The 20,695-nt window shown below is 41.6% G+C and overlaps 1 protein-coding gene across 1 annotated transcript; it reads right to left on the minus strand.

Moving 5' to 3' along the window:
* Positions 1-803: 803 nt before the first annotated feature.
* kcnk2a (potassium channel, subfamily K, member 2a) lies at positions 804-9,389 on the minus strand. Its single transcript, XM_035629430.2, has 7 exons — positions 9,277-9,389; positions 8,593-8,683; positions 8,025-8,142; positions 7,645-7,805; positions 5,475-5,661; positions 5,247-5,386; positions 804-3,685 (listed from the first exon to the last, which is right to left on the minus strand). The coding sequence occupies exons 1-7, from the start codon at positions 9,372-9,374 to the stop codon at positions 3,353-3,355; spliced, it is 1,128 nt and encodes a 375-aa protein (XP_035485323.2). The 5' UTR covers positions 9,375-9,389; the 3' UTR covers positions 804-3,352.
* Between the last annotated feature and the right edge of the window lie 11,306 nt (positions 9,390-20,695).

Below are 20,695 nucleotides of genomic sequence, written 5' to 3' on the forward strand. Positions count from 1 at the left end.
CTCAGTGGTTCAGCGGCTGTGAACTGTGCGAGAGAAGAGAACGTAATGATTAATGTACTTCTACTCGCAATAAATCAGTTATGGGAATGAGTTGTCATTCACTTTACAGCTCCTAAAAACATGGATCAAATTTGTGAAATATTTCTGTATATTTCATATTCATGACTGAATATGAGAGGGTTTTTATGGACGAGTGTTTTCTATCTGTGCAACTTCAAAACAGTGAGAGGAAGAAGAAAAAGAACAGTTATCTCTCATGTGAAATGACCAAAACTGTCTCTTGCAGAGATGTGTGTGTGTTAAGAATGGACCTCGTTGTTCACAGCAAGAAGCTGAATGAGAAAATAAGTTTCTAAGGCCTGTAAGAGGAAAATCAAACTGTCTTTTGAGATGGTTTGTTTAGTTTAAATGCTGGAAAACAACAAATTGAAACCATGAAAGGGCTCTCAGTAGTTCCTGTTTGCAATGTAGCCACGAAGGTATGAACAACAATTACTAAATCACTTCTGATTCTGAAGAGAACAAAAGAAAACCTGGAGATATAATATGAGAAAAGTCTTTTTCTGTGATTCCGGAGTGTATTCATGGCAATTATTGAAGTATGTGACTGGAACATAAAAATGCTTTTAATGGAGATACAGTAGAGGCGCCTAAGATCTATTTTTTTTTGCTTATTTTGGAATAAGACAGTTTCTGTACAAAACTAACAGATCACATGGCACATTCTTCTTCTGGAGACGCAGAACCAACAGAAAAGGTTGAGCACTTTGAATAACACAGCAAACAGTGAAAGAATTGGAATTTGGTTTATTTTTAAGTTGAGTGTGTTACCTTAAAAATGTTTGTTACCTTGTGTTTAGATTGACTACAGATGTTATTATTACACCATGCTCTCCCAGACTCACATCAGTGTAGAAACACAGACAGCATAGAAAAATACAGTTTTCATAATCTGAGTCATAAAATCATTATCATATCTAGCACAAAAGCAAAAAAGTCTTAAAGAGTTAGTTTTGTTTTAGCAGCTAAAAAGATAATTGTTTAAAAATGTCACATGTTTACTAACAAACTGAACAGCAAATTGTAAAGGCAAAGTCAGACCAACCCGCCACTACACAGTGTCATGCCACGACTGTTTCATTCAGTGTTAATATTGAACCATACAGCCTCGAATACTGAAATTAAAAACAAACGCCGCTATAGATAATAAGATATTAGCTCAGTAAGGATGTCCAGTGGGCGTCTGGAAGACTAGTAAGTTCATCCAACAGAATCCACATCACTCGTCACAGATACCAGTCAATCACAACTCGGACAAAGATCAATTCATCCGTTACTGTAAAGGATTCCTAAGGCGAGTTTTCTGGTTCAGGTATGAGGTGTTAACGTGCTGCACTCAGCATAATATTCATAGTGCAGACTGCACTGTTGACTAGTTTTATTTGTCATTACATTTCACTAGATTAATTTAAAACCCTCTGAGTAAATTCTGAGAGGGGTCAGATATGTATGTGGGCAAAGATCTAAGGGTCAAAAGTGTGTGTGTGTGTGTGTTAAAGCATGTACTCGTCACTAATGCTAATAACAACAACAACAACAACTGAATGGACTGGTGATCAGCTGCAGCATGTTGTTTAGGTCAAAGGCTGAATCTCAAATCAAAGTGCATTTTCAGCGGCAGGCATACACACACACACACACACACATGGAAGAAAGCAGTCTTTGAGTGTGTGTGCGTGTGCGTGTGTGTGTGTGCGTGTGTGTGTGTGTGTGCGTGTGTGTGTGTGTGTGTGTGAAAGCTGGGCATTAAGACTAAAAATGAAACTTTCATGGGCGGTCCACATCTGTGAAGCCTCATATCAAACCATAACATCTCAACGAACACAAACTGTTTGATTATTACATTAGACGTGTAACATTTCCCAGGACACCAAAAGTATGACAGCTCACAATTCAATGACTGTTTGTAAGACATGTTCATACACATGTGGTGGTAAAACTCAGAAATGGCATAGCAGCTTGGAATTGGTCAGCAGAGAGAAAACGCTATATATAATACTCAAATACATCATACAATTATAAATTATTAAAATGTTCAAATGAACATTTTAATGGTTGACTAATTGGCACGTGACCTCAACAGTTTCCACAAACAGGCGAACGCTTTCATTTCAGTTCACTAAAAAAATAACACAGTTTAGCCTGCAACAGTTTACGTACAAATTATATTATAATTATAGGAAAATATTGGATCATGAATATGATCAATATGAACATCATGGGTGTGAACAACTGTTTCAGATTTGTTTAGAGTGAATTCCCCATCAGCACCAGGCTTATAAAACACCTCATCTTCCTCAGTTTACTGATAACACGTGAGAGACCTATGACAAACGAACACTTGTTCAATCAGTGGTCCACCTCACAGTGTGTTGCGTTTGGCCTTGCAGGCAACATAAAGGGTTTAAGGCACAACAATGGTTTGATAAAATCTCATCACAGAGCCAATCAGTGCTCTCCGTTCAGAGTCGGAGAGAGAGACCACTTGAAACCACTTCTGCATCTTCATCTGAGACTGAAAGGAGTTAGTGGCAAATATCGTATGTAACGTTTCCGTCTATCAAACCAAAATGTTAAAATGACAACATTACAAAAAGATCTACAGTTACAGTAAAGACTGACTACACTTTGAATAAGTGAACTGTAGGACTGACATGGTGTGGTAGCAGTTACTACCAGTAACCAGGAAGATGAGGTCACGTGTAATTTATCTGCGCCTCTCGATAAAGCAGGCATAGTGATAATGAGCAAAAAGTTTAGGATTAAAAATGTATTAATTTATTTTCAACTGCTAAAATTGGAATTAACCGGACCGTTAATGGTCTTATCTTTGTCTGAGACCTTTCCCCCCATGTGACCTCTCTGCCGCCAAAAAACACAAAAAAATACAAAAGAATGTCACCGAATACTGGAATTATGAATGTTTTATCGACTGTTCTCCTTTCCAAGATCTGCGTGGGACTTAATTGATCGACAGCCAGTGAATGCAGTTTTCGACAAGATCAACTCATGGACTGTTTGTTCTTCTTGCTCGTTGTTTCTGTATTGCAACGAAGACGGTGAGGTGAGGAAAGTGTCCCATTGTCCAAAATACACACTCTTGTATTCCCTCCCTACAGAGGAGGGACCTGTCTCCCTCCTCGGGTTCACAAAGTGCCACATTGTCCTTTTCGCATGATTTAATAGAAACTGTTCATGTGGTCGAGCAACTCTGGTCTCAGCACTGATGCCACCGATGACGATAGATGGAGAGGTCTCGGAAGGATCTAGAAAGGTGTTGGCCATCGTCTTTCTACTTGAGGTGTTCAATGATTGAGATATCGCCTCTCTCTGGGTCCAAACCGTTCAGTTTCAAACCCCCGTTTCTGGCCAGAGGAGTGTGACAGCCCTGCAGCCCGGCCTCCTTCTCTTTCTTGTCCCGCTCATCGTTGAAATTGACCGACACTGTCCTCTTGGACAGGGTGAGTTCAGGGTTGAACCCCAGATCCGTGGACAGTTTGCGCTTAATTGACGCTGCGCGCTGGAACTTGTCGGAGATCTCAACGCTAACACGTCGACGAGTCTCTTTGAACTCCGCTGAGACATTTGCCGTCCACTCTGCGGCATGAGCACGGATCTCTCCCACCTGCAAGTGGAGAGAGAGAAAGAGCGGCGTAAGCAGACAGGACAGAGGGAAACACGTGGATGACGGGTTTGATTCCTGAATCTGTTGAGCAAACAAATCCTGTTGTAATGACGGTGTCAGTTAAAGGGCTACAGTAAAAATGATAAATGATATTTAGGAATAACCTTTAAAACTTAACTTTTGGTGTTTTCTATGAGGAGGGTTGTTAACATAACTACATTATTAGCGTTATTACATTTCCAGCCAGCCCTCTGTATGAGGGGCAGTTAGGGACATTATCGGTTTCCATTCATACAACATGGCAAAAATATAACGTTTTGATGAAATTTTCCAACAAAACGAACTGCTTGTCAATGTGGATTCAAGGACGCTCCAGCATCCAAGACCTGCCAGTCAATGACCAAATCAAAAATCGCTTTTACAATATCCATGTTGTCTATTTTTAATCTTGAATGATTTTTTTCCCACAAGTTGATGAATATCACTTCTCCATAAAGAGATAATCAGTATGTTATAGCACATTTGTATGAATAAAACAGTGAGAGGGAGAGAGAGAGGGAGTGTATTGGAGAGTGACAATGTTACTGACCAGGAAGTCAACTTAATTACATTCAAGCGCTGTCTCTGCCATTTTCTTTTAATCCTTCCAGAGCGGAAATATTTGAATGATAAAAATGACCTCAGCTAAACAGAGTCGTGTTGTCCAAGAATAGAGAGTGCCCCCACACTGCGTCTAATCTAATTATGTCTGCACATCTCAGTTTAATCCATAAAACACCTCTAAAATTAGAGTTTTAACCTGCTAGATGGGCTCCACGGTGGTGTAGTGGTAAGCACTTTCGCCTCACAGCATGAAGGTTCTGGTTTTCGAATCCGGGTTCAAACTAACCAGTGTGGAGTTTGCATGTTCTCCCCGTGTATGCGTGGCTTCCTCCACTTATCAGTTATAGTGCCTTTAAGTTATTGCCAAATAACAACTCTAATATATGTAAATCTATGTCCATTGATAACTGGCTAAAATGTATGACCATTTTGGAGGTGAGCCTCCAGGTTTTTCATCCTCTACCAGGTCATCATTTTTCTGTCAATTTATTTGTGCAACCTGTGTTATATTTATCGTTCAGACCATTCTAGATACATTTTCTGACATCATGACAAGGACATCATCACACATTGTTCTAATAATCTTTCTCTCTCCTTCTCTCTCTCTCCCCCTCTCTCTCTCTCTCTCTCTGTGTCTCTGGATATATGTTACGTCATGGCCTAAGAATATGTGTTTGGATGGCTGACAGTAAATTCAATTAGAAAACAGTCTTATCATTGAAATGATGTTAAGCAAAGGGCAAAAGTTGAGGTGGCGACATGGCTCTGTTAAAGAGTAGCACAGAGTAGTAGTACAACCTGTGTTGTAAGGAAAGAGACGATGAGAAGTAGATGGTGGAAACACACACACACATATATATATATATATATATATATAAATAAATGACAGGGAGAAGATATAAAACATTTGTGACAAAGCAGTGAATTAAGGAGCAGATGAAAACCAACATTCTCATACCTCTTCTTTCGTCCTCTTGGAGATGACTCGTAGCCAGTCTCCTATCATGCTGAGGATGGCAGCAAAGTAGGCCAGTCCCACCAGAATCCAGAACCATACAACTGGTTTATAGTAATCTAGGTACTCTATTTCTGACCCACCTAGACACAGAGAAAAGGAGCTGTTATTTCAACACCTGCTGTATGATGCACACAGAGCTCTTTTCTTTCAGGGTTCAAGTGTCCGTACCTGCTACAAAGTCCCCAAAGCCGATGGTAGTCAGGGTGATGACCACAAAGTAAAGGGACTCCAGCGCGGACCAACCCTCGATGTATTTAAAGATGGCTGCTGGGAGCGCCACGAACAGCAGGCAGCCAAACAACACAAACAGCAGCGTGGAGATAACCCGGATCTTTGTCTGACTGATGTCCCAGTGCTGCAAGTGAAACAAAGACAGATAAATGAGTAGTAACTCAAATTATGACCCAACTGCAGAAAGAGGCAGGACGTTCATGGATGGAGAGGCCATCTGGTAGGAACGATTTATATTATGCTGGTTTTTAGCCATTAACCAACATATTGGACAAAGTCAGATTTTGACCTGATGATTGCACTAGAAGGAGTGTCGAAAGTTTAACAGTTCTTCTGCGGGCGACACGTGTGCAACTCATTTCTTCACAATCCAGGTAACAGTTGAAGAGACATTCCACTCAGAATCAAATGTCACACTCATGGTGGTGATGGAGAAACTGTCGGAGGAGCATTCGGAGTCATCCTCTGGACACCATGAAAGTTTGTACAGGATTTCACTGGAACTCATCCAGTAGTCAGTGTACAGAGCGACAATAACAGATACAGCACATTGTTTTTGAAGTGAAATGGTAAAAGAGACAGATGCTGTTAGATGTAATAGCCTTATTCTGTAAATTGGCCCTTTGGGTACAGCAGAGAAGACGTTCACAGTATTCACTAAGGATAATGCTGCAGTCTCACACAATTTGCACTGAGCAATCAGGGTTCCATACAAACACACATACACACACACAAACACACACACACACACACACAAACACGCACACACTGAACTTTTGTCCCCTGCCCTCAGCCGTAATCATCGCTGACTCCCTCGGGTGCCCTCAGAGCAGCAGAGGGAGCAAATCATTATGAATTACACATTCTGGATTCAGATCTCTGCTCCATTTCATTCAAGACTAGAAAACAAATTATTCATAACATGTTATCTCAGCTGGAACGCTAAAAAACTTGAAACCAAACCGCGTGAACTCTGTTTCTCTTATCTGGCACCTGCAGTCTTGTTACAACATGTTAATGCCAACGTTAACCACAAAGGCACATGGGCAGTCTCTTTGAAGGTCACATGAAATGATAAACCTTCAAAATCTTTAAGAAATGTAACAAGAGAATCTGATATTCATTCAAACAGTTTGAGCTTTTTAGTCTGAGTTGTGGCGTCGACCGACCGACTGACCATATAGCTTTAGACCAGAGTTTGGCCTTTAATCAAACCCATCAATTATCAGCTATTTACACTCAAATCCTGTCAGTTTGTCTCTGAGCTTGAGAATTATTCATCAAAGTGTTAATGATGAGTACATATTCCTAATAATGTACATACAGTTAGTTCTAGGCTGCCTCTTCAATGTAAACTTTTACTGAACTTTACAAAATGCTTATCTTTAACAACTAAGCCTGCAGAGCATCTCATCCATTACGGTTTAAAAGCCCATGAATGCGTAAGATTAATGACACAAGGGGCTGTAAAAACCTTCCCACTGAAAACCTCATCATGGTTTTATTCCCTGAGGGGTGACTCGTGCTAAAGAATGTATGAAACAATGTCGGGGCAGGGCAGGGTCGGTAAGAACAGGGACAAATCTGGAACGTTTATCTAATGAACTCAGAAAGATGCACACTTCTTGAATTGGCTCAGCCATCTTCACTTCACGAGTTTGATGGAAAATTGTGCTGACTCAAAGATGATATAATTACTATGAACTAAAAGAAGTTTATCAATAGTTTTTTTTCACAATATCTATGGATATATTAGACCAGTGCGAGCAAAGTTGTTTATTAATAGGCCATGTTTCATATATTTAATGCATTTATCTGTGAACAGTTCCAGGAATTAACTGTATCTCAAAAAATCTTTAAAGTTCAACATACTACAATGTAAGATTAAATCCATGTCACCCACCCTCCCCACATGTTTCCGGTGAGGGTGAGGATATTGCCGAGTGCTTTGATGTGAATTATTCAGGTGTGCCAACTGTATTCAAAGTTGCTGCCTGCCGTCCATAGACTTGTGTGAACTCTCCTGTGTAACTGTAAGTGCATGTCTGACCCTACCTGTGCGTGTTTTAAGGTTGTACGTGAGTGTGTATGTTTACTTTAGACTCACCACAAACATTTTCTCCACTCTGGCGATGCCCTTGCCGAATATGGTGCCGAGCTGATCTCCTACTCCAGCCAAAAGAAAGCCGAACAGTGGGATTCCCAGCAACGCATAGACGATACAGAATATTCTTCCACCCTCTGTGTGGGGAGAGATGTTCCCAAAACCTGCAGCGATGAAAGAAAGCATTGAGACAGGGAAATATATCACCAGTGTCCATAAAGCTGGAGACAAGGACAGTGGACGTTTGGGCTATTGTGGTATCTTCACTACATATACAGCATTGTCGGGAGGGTAATATGAACTGTACTGTTGATTATATCCTGGACGCAAGTATGTGTGTGTGTGTGTGTGTGTGTGTGTGTGTGTGTGTGTGTGTGTCCTACCAATGGTTGTGATGACAGTCCCAGCAAAGAAAAAGGCAGAGTTCAGGTCCCACAGGCTGCTGTGGTTGCTCAGTGTCCCTGCAGGGTTTACTCCTGAGCGGATAGCAGACACAACTTGCTGGAAGGAGAGAGACAGGTTTGTGTTTAAAGGAACTTTTGTCGGAATGTTAGACACATTATGTTACATATTGTGTTACTTTCTTTCTGCTATAAATCATTTAAACATGAAACACTGAAGCAGGTGCTTTTGAGACGTTTTTTTGTTTTTTGTTGTAATGCAGGCAGACATGGGCGTCTGTGTTCTTGCTTTTTGATGAATTACAGGTGGAAATTCATAAAACTTGAGATGACATTGGGTGAAGCAAAGATCTGGAGACTAAGAGCACAAACAACTTCCACTCAAGTAAAGTGAAGCCGTGGGAACTGTCCATGGTGCTGACACCACTGCCGCTGCGCGAGCTCCATCCCAACGGTGTGTGATAGGAGATACTGTAAGATGATACACATCCACAATACATCTCTTTATTTTTCATCTCTACTTATTTGGTACTTGTTAAGTCGGTCTCACCTTAACCAGTTCCTCCAGCTGGCTCTGGTTCACACAGGAGTGCCTGGACAGGAACTCCAGCTTCTGGGACAGGATGGCCAAACGCTGGGCGCTGGGAGAGAGAGAGGGGAGGTAAGTCAGAGAGTTTGAGAAAGAAAATTTGATCACAAGTTAAATTAACTTCCTATTTAGAAGTTTATGAATAAAGTGTACTGCAGTTGGAGTTTGGAGATTTCCCTCCTTTGTGCTTGATAAGGTCCAGATTGTTAGTATTTGGACAGGAAAATACAACTGCTAAGAAGTTCTGTTGAAGATTTTTTACGTTAAGTATTAGACAAACATAATTTAGTAACTTCACCGCAGTGGTCTCCGTTTTATAAGAGGGAAAGTGTCTAAAAATTATTTTGAGATTGAAAAAGTTCATAACCTAATTAAGGAAAAACTTTCCCAATATTTTCAAAATAAAAGAAAATTTCAAAATAAGTGAAAATGTAATCAGCATTCACTGCACTCTTTAGAAAGGGGCTTACAACCTGCAGTTTTCAGTGGCACTGAAGCAATCCCTGATAGGGGTGAGCAATTTACAGCTAGTAGAGAGAATATCAAGAACAGGAGTATGGGTGGTAAATGGTTGGATGGGTAAGTGGGTGGGGGGCTTTTCTGGCAGTGAGGCAGACAGACAGCAGACACATTAAACCTGCCTACCTCTCATGAGGCTGCTCCAGAGATCTGAAGACTGCTGCTCCCATCACCAAGTACAGAACCACCAAAAGGAAGATGGCTGTCACCGTCTTCCATTTCATGACTGTGGCAACCACCTACAACATTTCAACTGATCAGTCAACCCGCATCCATATAGGAGCCATCCTAAAATAGTATATGACAATGCCAAAGGCACATTTTTACAGAGCCTCTTCAACACTGTGATATAAGCACCTCGTGACAAAAAATAATTACTTTTAAAGTCTGGACGTCTGTCTTTTTTCTCTCACCTCACTCTCCTCCCGGGGAGTCAGTGTGATTTGCTTTGTGGAGAAGGAGAGGCGGGGCTTGGTGTTGTGAGTGGCGGATTTAGGGTCCAATAAGTCTGGAGCTGCCACTGTCAGGAGGAAAAAAAAGGCCATTGAATCTTTTCCCCCCACACACACCTTATTCCCCTCCCTGTGTGCTAACCGGCTCCAGTCCACACGTTTAGCTGTTTCTTTAGAAGTCCTTATAAATAAATCACCAACAAGTCCTTTAAATGGCCTTTGAATCAGGCACGAGCGTTTAGTCCTCGGCCCTCTGTTCTTGCAGCAATGCTTGGGCGTGTAATGTGTGTGTGTGTGTGTGTGTGTCTGCTTTTATAAGATACGGTGTGTAGTTGAGGATAAAAAGTATGCTGAAAAGCAAGAGGAAAGTGAAAAAAGGGCAAGAGAGTTGTGTGCATCTTTAATGTATAGGGGGATGGATATGGTTGGAAAAATAGAGAAATAAGAAAGCAGGGGTGAATATAGAAGACAGAGTTTACTCATTTTTCTGGTGAGAAAGGGGGATGGAGTACTTATGTCTTTGCAATGTGTGAATTAACAACTTTTATGCATGTAGTCATTGTACATGGGTGAATGAGTTTGTAGAACGTGTGTTGCAAATCATGTTTAACTGGGAAACCTTTGTATGCCAGAATGGTTTCCCAACTTATGGCAGGTTTTACAACCGTCAGTTATTTTTGTATCTGTTATTCAATTCAAATGTGTGTGCAGTCACAAAGAAAAAAGGAAAGAATATAGTGGAGACAACAAAAGTGTAATAACCCTTTAGATTGTCCACACACAGCAGGTGATGTTTTGTATCATGTTTATTGAAATTTAGTAGTAAATGAGGGAGGAGGTTATATCTACTATGACTTTGCAGATTACTGCGACATAAGATGATAATTCTTCAACAGCATTATATTTCAATGCTGTCTTCATTTTTTTATTCACTAATATCAAAATCAGCAATAACAATGGACTGTATGGGCAGTACAATCTTACGACAGAAGGACAATCTTGGGTCAAAGACAGATTAATAAGACATATCAGTAATGTGACCTCAAACGTAAAAGTCAAACACAGACACTGTTGAAGTACTTAAGAAATCAGATAGAGTATGATCTGTTTATGGTATGTTATATATTATACTGTCTGAGTATGTGTGTGCACGAGATGATTGAACAGGGGGCTGAATGGAGGGCGAGAGAGAAAAGAGCAGCGACGAGGAGGAGAGCATATGGGAGGGTCTGGAGGTGCAGTCTGTTCAGGATCAATCGGACAGGAGTGGAGAATTGATGAAAGGGACGAATCGTTTCCCTAATTTTTTTTTACTTTAAGCATGGTTTATGACACTTATCAATAGACAGGATATAAATTAGGCAATAAATTACAAATTGAAAGGCATGACTTTATTCAGTCTTTGTACAATATCTTATTAGGAGGAGAATGAACAAAAGCCAAAAGCTCTAGGGTTGATTATCTTCCACATAAAGGTTTTCCCAAATCATACACAACATGTACTTGTCATCTAAATGAAATCATCTCTCCTCAGTGACACCAGTTAGAAATACTCCCTTTCCTTTTGTATGCACTCAGACAGGATCACCTCAATGAACGAACTTCCCGTTTGTATTTGTTGACCTGAAATGGACGGTAAATATTATTCTGCCAATGATGGAAACTCAGTTTAGAAAAGGTCTTAGTTTTCAATAATAATGTGAGAAATCTGAACAAAAGAGGAACCGAGAGGAACTCATAGTAGCATCTTTAGTTAGAGGGAAAAAAAATTGTGGGATGTCTTCAATTATAGATTAATAAACAAAAGGAGCTGCTGGAGGCAAAATGTCACCTAGAACCACTACTTCAAACTAACCTTAACCACTGACCAGATCAGCTTTCTTCCCATCGGAGACGCAGATGCTGCCCCTCACTGGACATCTCCTTCTCCACTCACTGTGCTTAAAGGTCTGAAACGTGTCCCCTAAAGGAAACCTAAAACAGAACCCAGAAGTGGTCCTGCGTGTTGTTTGTTTAATTTGATACATCACCACCGTGGTGGAACATTTCAGTTCTGAATACAGTGCAGCCACTTGAGTTTTACAACTTCTCCTAAGTTCCAGGACAACGTGACTCTCTCACTGTGTCTCCCAGGTCACAGGTCACACACTGTGTGTTCTACTTACTCCTTGTCGCTGCCTATCCGATGCCCTCCGCTCTCCTCTTCTCCTCATCCGACGCTCGCACTGCGTTCGGGGGAATCGTTCCTCCGCTGCGCGTCTCCTCCCCGCGGCGCCGCGGCGGGCCGAAGGACCGGTCCGTCTTTATTTCGCTCCTCTCCTCTGCGATCGCCGCCGGTCGGGAGACTGACGCCGCAGCGGTGTCGTCGTGTCGCGTCCACGTGTCGCGACAGAGAGATGCCTCTGGTTCCCCTTCGTCCCCTCGTCCTGCCGCTCCGTCGCTCGCTGCGTCATCCACTGCGCTCCGGCTTTTTGAGCGCGCAGGGTGGAGACACGGGAGGGAAGGGGTGGAGGTGCAGGGCCCCGGGAGGTGGTGCCCACACCGGGGGGCCCGGGGGGCCAGGGGCCCGGGGGGAGGTCGTTGACCGACTGCATGGCTTTTCACTAGAGCTAAGCAAGAAGTCACACCTTGGTCTACCTCCTGCAGATCCATGTCAAACCAGGCACCTGTCAAACCAGCCCCCCCATCCTCACAGTGGTATTTTGTTATTTCAGGTCTAATGCGCTCAGACGTGAAACTGACTCTGTGTAAATGATCTGGATGTCAGTAAGGTAAGTTGAGAGAGAAACAAATGAAGGTTCCCAAGCTTTTTGTCTTGTGACACCTTGGTGATTATGATGTGTCAACTTGTGACTCCTTCTCACAGATTGGGAAAAATGCAATTAGTGCAGCAGAACTTTACTTTCTCTTCTTTCCTTTCCAATTTGTAATTTTTCAAACCCCATCATGTGACCCATTCGAGGGGTCAACTATCCTAAAGCACAAAGTCACTATATGAAAGATCTCTGATATGGACGGATGGAAACAGGCGAACATTTCACTGCTATTTAAAAGCATTAATATTTTTATTATTAAAAAAAACATAAATAGGATGACATAATTTCTTTTTTTGCCTCGTTGTGTTTCGTATGGACTCAATATTGGTACACAACCCTACTGGTCAGGACCTCAGCTAGTGGATTGAAGGGAGACGTTCTTCTCCAGCTGTGCTTTCCACTGGGAAACAACATAACCCATAGATTGTCCAGTGTGTTTATACTGTAGCAAGGGACTTATGCAATGGAAATATTCTCTTAATATTTATCACACTAATTCTCTGCCATCCAAGACATTCTATTTGCTCAAGGATATTGACCCATATTGCCATGGTCACAGTTTCAATCCAGACGTTTTAATCTAGAAGAGAAAGGAAGAGAAAAGAAGAACAATCATTTTTCATAAATGTGTGGGTGTGTTTTGGTGGTTAAAGAAGTGCATAGAACGTCACAAAAAAAACAGCAAATTATTAATTATTAAGCTCGGATGTTAATTATTCTCCCACTTAATAATAAAATAAAACAATTAAATAAACAACTTATTTTGGTCCAACGACCAGCCCATAAAGCAGGGGCCACGTCCCATTGGCTCATTTTCTATACTGACACTGGGATGGTCCAATCACATCTTTTTGGAGCCCCGCCCCCCCCCCCCCCCCCTGTCCTCTCAGATGCGGTCAGATGCTGAGAGAGACTCTCTCCGTGTGTGTGTGTGTGTGTGTGTGTGTGTGTGTGTGTGTGTGAGAGTGACACACAGTGGGCGTGGTCTTCCTAAGTTCCTCGCTGGGCTGCACACCGGTTCTTGATCAAGCTCGTTATCTCCTGCATAATAGTTCATTGCCACATTGTTTTGTCTCGACCGTGGTCAGACACTCACACAGTTTCTTCTATGACTTTGTTCAGATCTTGTTCGGACATTTTCCCGAAGCTGTGTCTGAGGCAGGCACTCCCAGGTGTAAACCATACAGTCCATTGCCGCTGCCTGCTCAACGTCGCCACCCTCCATCTTCACCCACTACTGCTTGAAAGACTATTACATCTGTTAAAACTCTCATTGAGTCTGGTCGTCCGCATTTTGGGTCCAATTCTAGCTGAGCCCCATAACTCTTTTAATCACAAACACAGAAACTAAAGGACCCGGACCAATATAGATCAGAAGTAGGTGCGCCTATAAGGGGCCCTCAAGGACAGTGTACTGGTGGGACTGGATTGTGGTCGGCAGCCTGGGCCTAAAATGCCAGGGCCAATTTTTGGTCCCAGTCCAGCCCTGTCTACACGGGAGACAAGCATGAATGTGAGGGGACTGAAGCAGATGGAGTGAGAGTTGTCCACTGGGGTGAGCAAATGTGCAAGAATAGATATTAGATATGATTTATTTTACAAAAGTTAGTTTCACTTCTGACAAGTGTCAGATGATGAATAATGCATGCCGTCAGTCTCCAGGCCTGCGCCCTCTGACTGAAACAGAAGAGGGCATCTTCCTGAGGTACAAACCATAGAGGTGAGGAGAGAGGCAGGCATTGATTAATGTTGAATAAAATAAGAAAGTGTATTGTATATATACTTACATTTGCCTTCCTCTATGAACCTCAGCATGTACTGTACTGTAGTTTTTAGGGTTTGGGAACACTTTCTTCTTCCTTGGTAAGTAGTTTTGTGTACTTTATGGGAAAGTGTAACCTGTATCCTGCATTTTTCCTTTATGGTAGAGTGCTATAGGAAACACAGGGAGAGAGCTGGTTTCTTGAAAATTGACAACTCAACTCCCAGTATAGTATATCATTTTCAGTTGCTTGCTGGCATCACCCTTCAAATTACCACATGTATTGAAAAATAAAAATAGATCCTTTTATGAGTGGACAATAAGTAAAGAACACAAACTTCATCCATCTCTCGTGCTTAATTAGTCTTTCTTTCTTTCCATTTCTTTCCCTTCCCTTCCTCCCTCCCACTCTCTCTATTTCTCACCCTCCTCCCTCTCTGTCTCTTGGCCCCTGATGAGAAATTAATAGGAGTATAAATGTCCATGTTTCCACCTCATGACTTCAACGTCTAAACATTAATTACACGCCTTTTTTTACAGCTAAAGATAGATACTGTCTGTGTGGCTTTCTGTGTCTGAATGTGTGTGGGTGTTGTGTTTCTGTGTCGCGCTGTGTTGCATACTAACAAACATGCACATGTAGCTTTTTTGCTTATTGAATGCAATCTTCCATTCGTGCAACTTTGCTGTGCTTTGCCTTTAATTTATTTGTGAGACCACAACGACAGTCATGGTCTCAGCTCACTTGTCTAAATCTGTCCTCACTCTTAGACAAGTCCTTGTTCTCTCACGTGCAGAACCGGATGATCCGTGTAGTCTGAACTGAATAATGCCTGAACATTTTCAAATGTGTCGAACCAACAAGGCCAACACTTGCTTTGGACCATGATACTTCGCCTCAGCCTCATGTTGCACCTGTTAGGCTTGTTGGCTTCCTGTCAGGAAACTCACTGTCGCCACCTGAAGTTCCAATGTGCGACATAAGATGCCATGAAGGAGAATTCCAGTATGTTTACAAGTTTCAGCTCCTTAAAAACAAAGAGTCTGCAAACAAGCAAACTACTTGAAAAGAGGCAGGAAAACTTAGATGATTATGCAGCACTGTGGCTATTCCACAAATATAAATCCATAAACATATACAGTACATTATAAACATATACAGTAAACACATTTAATGTTCAGGTACCAAATGAACTACTATAACTACAGAGGGTGAATAAAGGGTACATGTCAAATTACTTTTAAATACAATGCCAGTGGTTGTTTCTTATGTCCTCATACATTTTCTACCACTGGAGGTCACCTGACCAATCACCTGTCTGCTAAACTCTTCTTCATTCATTCACTGGCCTCAGAGTTTATGTAAAAAAACCCCACTTTTTTTCACTACCATATTGCTGTTTTCGATCAATTTCTTGTAATATTATTTGTTGATGACTAGTCCATCTTTTGTATTTTCTGTACCCAGGGCCTGGGGCCTGGGCTACGAAGCAAGTTCAACATACCCAGCACCCGTTACCATGGTGATTTACTAAGGTAAGGAGAGAACCACCCTCGTAGGACTGGCCTCAGTGTCACTCTCTTTATATCTGCTCAATAATTTTTTTTTTCGACAATTCAGATTAATCTATGAACATATTCCCAGATGTTCTATTTATCAGTAAGTCTGCTCCACACAGTGTGGTCCTCTGAGTGGAAAAAAATACAGATGACTGACAGTTAGAAATATTATTTCAGTTGTGGTTTTCGTGCCTGTGTATCAGTACATCTGCACTGCAGCAGCTAATTTAGAAATTGATTGCTTAATGACAGCAGTCTGGTGTATGATAATTAATGATGCTGATACTTAGTCACAGTCAATTAATCAAATATGACCGAATATAGCCCTCTCAATTAAACTTATTTTCCCATCATTTGTTATCACTGTGATGGAGTCTGTCTGAAGAGTAAAAATAGCTCAAATGCAAACATTTATGGAAGAAAATCTTGCTGTACCAAAAACTCATCAAACAACTTGTGCTCTGCTGATCTGGAAAAAACAGTATTATTATTATATGAAATGTTAGTTTTACAATTTTGGGGATCGTGAAACCTGAGGTATTGTGGAAACTGATTAAATGAACAAAGATTTTTTTCTAATAGTGTGCAGCTGTATTTATATCAATTAACAAACCAATGTTGTCTCTGAAACACACAGTATCTATCTTTACCCGGTCTAAAACAACATACTCATGATCAGAAAGGTTGCCTCTCACCTTCCAGGCATGAAATGAAATGTGATTGATGATATTTTATTAGAATGAGAAACTACTTATTCTGCACTTTAGGTTCAGATTGAGCTCTGACCAGCGAGCTCCTTCGTGGGCTCGTAACACACTGATAAGGGAAAGTAGATTGTGTTGTATCAGAAAGTGAAGGAGTAAAATTATTGAGCAAAAGGAGAAAGAGGAAAGCTCGACATAGGCCTGACTTATGGAAAGTAAAGAGGTCAACCTTAACTTTATTCTTATATGGAAAAAGAGGTGGGATCCCAGCCTGTCTTTTTCTGACATCACCATGACTACCCAACCAGTTTAATTAGCACAGTATTTCTGGTGTAGATCTTCCACTAAATCCACCATTGGAGCATCTGTACGTCACTTTGTATGTACGTGTGTTGTTATGGGTATTTGTGTGTATTTGTGTGAAAGTGTGTGCAAACCCTGTGTACTGTATATACATGTATACGTGGGTGTATTGAAGCAGTACAGCCGCTCGCTCAGGTGATCGGTCCTGACAGTGTGGTGCCCCCTCAGATACCTGAGGAGAAATGACCCTGGGTCCTTGGGACATCATGTCCGGACTGGACACAAGCCAGCAATTAGACGCCCATGAAGCGGAACCGCCCTCTGTGTGTGGTGTGTGTGTTTGCGTGCGTGTGTGTGTGTGCGCGCGTGTGTGAAGCCACTGTACCAGATTTAGTGCTTCCTCTGGTTTTCCAGTTGTAATGAATTGGATCTGAGAGGAATTAGCTTGTGGAATGTGACAGCAACTACTTCAAACAACCTCATAGTATGGAACTGTCCCGTGTGTGTGTGTGTGTGTGTGTGTGTGTGTGTGTGTGTTGTCTGCATTAAATGTTTTCTTTTTGTCACAGTGGTGCTGAGCGACAGTTCTCAGAATCAAACTGGCGTGGAGCGGACGGTGGCCTCCAGTGGAGTTGTGTTTACGGTGTACTGTTGTATGTACAAGCCTCTGATGAGGTACCACTTCGTAGCATACTTTTTCTGTGATAGCTCAGATTTCACAGTTTGATGTTGTAAAAAGACTTTATTACATTTTAGTGATTTCTTTTCTGCACCCATCTGTCCATGTTTGGTGTTATTCAACTGGCAACCGTGCTCTCACTTGAAAGGCAACGATAACATGTTGTGTCTATGAAGTGACAATGGCTGTTGGTGTTGTGGGAGGCCCATGCAGTATCAGTGATGGGAGAACATGTCAATGTGAGCAGCGATTCCCGTTAATCACAGAAAGCATCTGTTGATATTATATTGGGGTACAGGGTTAAAAATAGCCCACGTAGTTGTGATTGCTAAGGCCGCGAAATAGTGAAACCTAATCCTTGTTACATAAGTGAATGGAGACGGCGCTTTTGTATGGGACATGTGCGTGTATGAGTGTGTGTCTATGTATGTGTATGTGTGAGTATGCATGTGAATGCACTTGGGCTATGCTAAAGACAAACAGAGACTTGCAGTTGCGTGACATGGAGCTGGGAAGTGATCACACCGGTCTGAAAATAGTTTCCATTTGTAGTAAACAGCAGGGAAGTTTGTCAAATTTTAAGAGGGAAAAAAAAAGGTCCCCAAAAATATTTCCGTCCTGTTTGTATAGAGTATACTGAGCTAGAGTAAAATCTGTCAAATGCAGTATCTTCAGTTCAAACAGCCTAGAGAGGTGTTTCACCTTGGAACAGAGCTCTGGGTTTTCAATTTTTTCAAAGACTGGAGGTTCGACAAATTCTGTCCCATGTTTTGAAGTTTACCTGTGCCGACTGATCTGATGAGAGCATTTCACACTACTGTTCAATGTTTTGCTCATCTTCACTTCCACATGAGACTGGAAGTTACTTTCGGGATGGAACCTGAATTTGTATCGTCACAGGATGGAAGTGTACCGGTCAAATTGCTACCCAAAACTTACCTCCCTTCCGATGAATATTTCATCAAATGTCTCTCTCCACCTTCCTTTCTAACTTGTTGTTCTTCTCAGTGTGTTATGGTGTGGTAGTTTACCGGAGCCAAAGAGCAGACGTCGGACAAGGCAGGTAGGTGAAGATGAATATTTGATAAAACAACCGGTTTACAGTCTCTGTTTGGCAGGTTGGCAGCTAAGGAGAATACACAGGAATCCCAATTTCCAACTCAGGTAGCAAAAGCGTTTAACACTCAGGAACATAATCAAAAACTGAGCAGAAATAAACACCAACACCAGGGAACAGAGCAGGCACAAACACTTTACTGACAAGGAAGACTGGCGAGCAGCAACTAAATGCACAACAAAGGTTTTAATACAGATTTTCCATGAAAGATATACAAAAAAGGCAATATGACAATACAAGGACATGGCTAATGCACAAAGGACAATAAGGAAATAATTGTATGCCTGTGATTCTATTTGACACATATTGTGATATTTCCAGATCATAAGGATTCAATGTTATTCTTGCAGATTTTGTGCAGATTTACAATTGATACCTTTGGGCTGAATGCCCAACAAGCATGACGCTTGATATAAAACTACATTCATGTTTAGAATTTTTAAGAATGCATGTGTGACTAAATGTGTGATGTGTTTCTGGCACAAATACACATCCTGATTTTATTTCCTCTGTCCACTCTCCCTCTTTTTTTTCTCTCCTTGTTTGGATCATTTTGTAAATAGTTGCACAACACAAGTACAGATGCTCCCATTGAGGATTAAGCAACTGCATGAAATGTTCTGTGGCCTGTTCAAAATGCTTGGTATTTACTATCAATGACATACATGCTGGAGTTTCAGTGGGCTATGAAATTACTTCTGTTGAAGCTCTGCTTCACTACTGCATGCCTCACCAGGCTCCACAGTATACTGCACCAGAGGGGGACCAGGCATCTCTGTGGAGTCACAGACAGTCCCTGCAGGATTCTGCAGCCATGCGGTGGCCCTATGCCGTGACCCCCTGCTCCCATCAACTGCCTGAACTTGTAAAGAAGACAATCCCGTTGAATAAGGTGCAGACCCTCGCCTTTGCCTCGGAGAGCAGACCAGCCTCGGTGACTGGAAGCTGCATCATCCCACAGCACCATCAGCTGGCAGTTACTCTGGTGTTCTTATTGAACCGAAAACACAGTCAGAGCAGCAGGAGGCTCGTTTTAACAAAAAACAGCACATTCTGTGTGCTGTGATCTAGGCAGCAACTCATGTTAGCAATTACAGTGTAATCTCCTTTCCTGTAAGTGTCAGTAGGATGTTTATGTGAAATAATGAGCTGCTGAAGTGCAAGTGAGTCACACATGGAGATGTTTCAGTGGTTATAAATGTGTGACTGGTCTTTCCCACTCACAGGTCCAGACTTCAGGCTTCTCTAATGGAAGGTCAAATACTTCTCTCCTTGACCTTTATAAACGTGCACATGGTTTCGTGTGATTTTGTTTGCATCTCAAGATTGTTTTTTGTAACGTCAGCAGTTGCAGTTTTCTGATTTATCAATAATGCAAGTGAACACATTTCAGAGGCTTATTGTTTATTTGAACAGCTCTAATATATAAACAGTTTGTGCTATTTAAGCAGAAACCCCTGTCCCACAATTGCAGTAATGTGAGGTGACTGGCAGGTTGGTTCTGTCCTTCAACCACACAGCCTCGAAAAGGATGGATTTCTCCTTTGGGATCAATGACTGTCCCAAAATGATCCTCAATGACATTGGTGTGCTGCTTAAATCAAACCTCCTGTCATGTTAAACTCATAGAGACTGACCAGTATGGATGCTGTGTAGGTAATAGTCCAGTCGTCCAGTTGAGTAAAACTACAGTTCAAGCAGACACAGGTGAGGTGATGTGGGAATGATGGAGGAAAAAAAAACCAACAGAGCCTCCCAGACCGCTCAAAATATGGATAGATATTTTGAAAATATATAAATCTGTGAATCAACTGCAACGTGCAGTTCAGTTTGAAGAAGCACAGCAAATTAAAGGGTTTGACAAAACTCTCAGGTAAAATGTTATTTTTTTTATCAGAACCCCACACTGTCTGCTGGTCTGGGGTGTGTCAAAGAATCCGTGTGTGTGTGTCCTTGTGCAATGTAAAAAAAAAATTCAGGATGAAGCTGTTTTAGTTTGAATCTCGGCCATCGATGCAATTTGTTTTAACTGATCCATAATGTCTCACAAATGTATCATTGTGCAACAATCATCTTCAGTCTGAACAAGAGAAGTCAATAATTAAAAGTTGGACTTCTACTTATACAGTCAGTTCATAAAGGAATAAAAATG

The sequence above is a fragment of the Scophthalmus maximus genome, chromosome 4, assembly GCF_022379125.1.
Source record: "Scophthalmus maximus strain ysfricsl-2021 chromosome 4, ASM2237912v1, whole genome shotgun sequence".
NCBI classification, from domain to species: Eukaryota; Metazoa; Chordata; class Actinopteri; order Pleuronectiformes; family Scophthalmidae; genus Scophthalmus; species Scophthalmus maximus.

Coding starts and splice junctions, on each gene's coding strand:
- kcnk2a (XM_035629430.2), bottom strand. CDS start 9,374: ATGAAATGGAAGACGGTGACAGCCATCTTCCTTTTGGTGGTTCTGTAC. Junction 8,684..9,276: donor CTGGAGCAGCCTCATGAGAG/GTAGGCAGGTTT, acceptor TCTCTCTCCCAG/CGCCCAGCGTTTGGCCATCC. Junction 5,662..7,644: donor GAGTGGAGAAAATGTTTGTG/GTGAGTCTAAAG, acceptor TTTCACTTGCAG/CACTGGGACATCAGTCAGAC.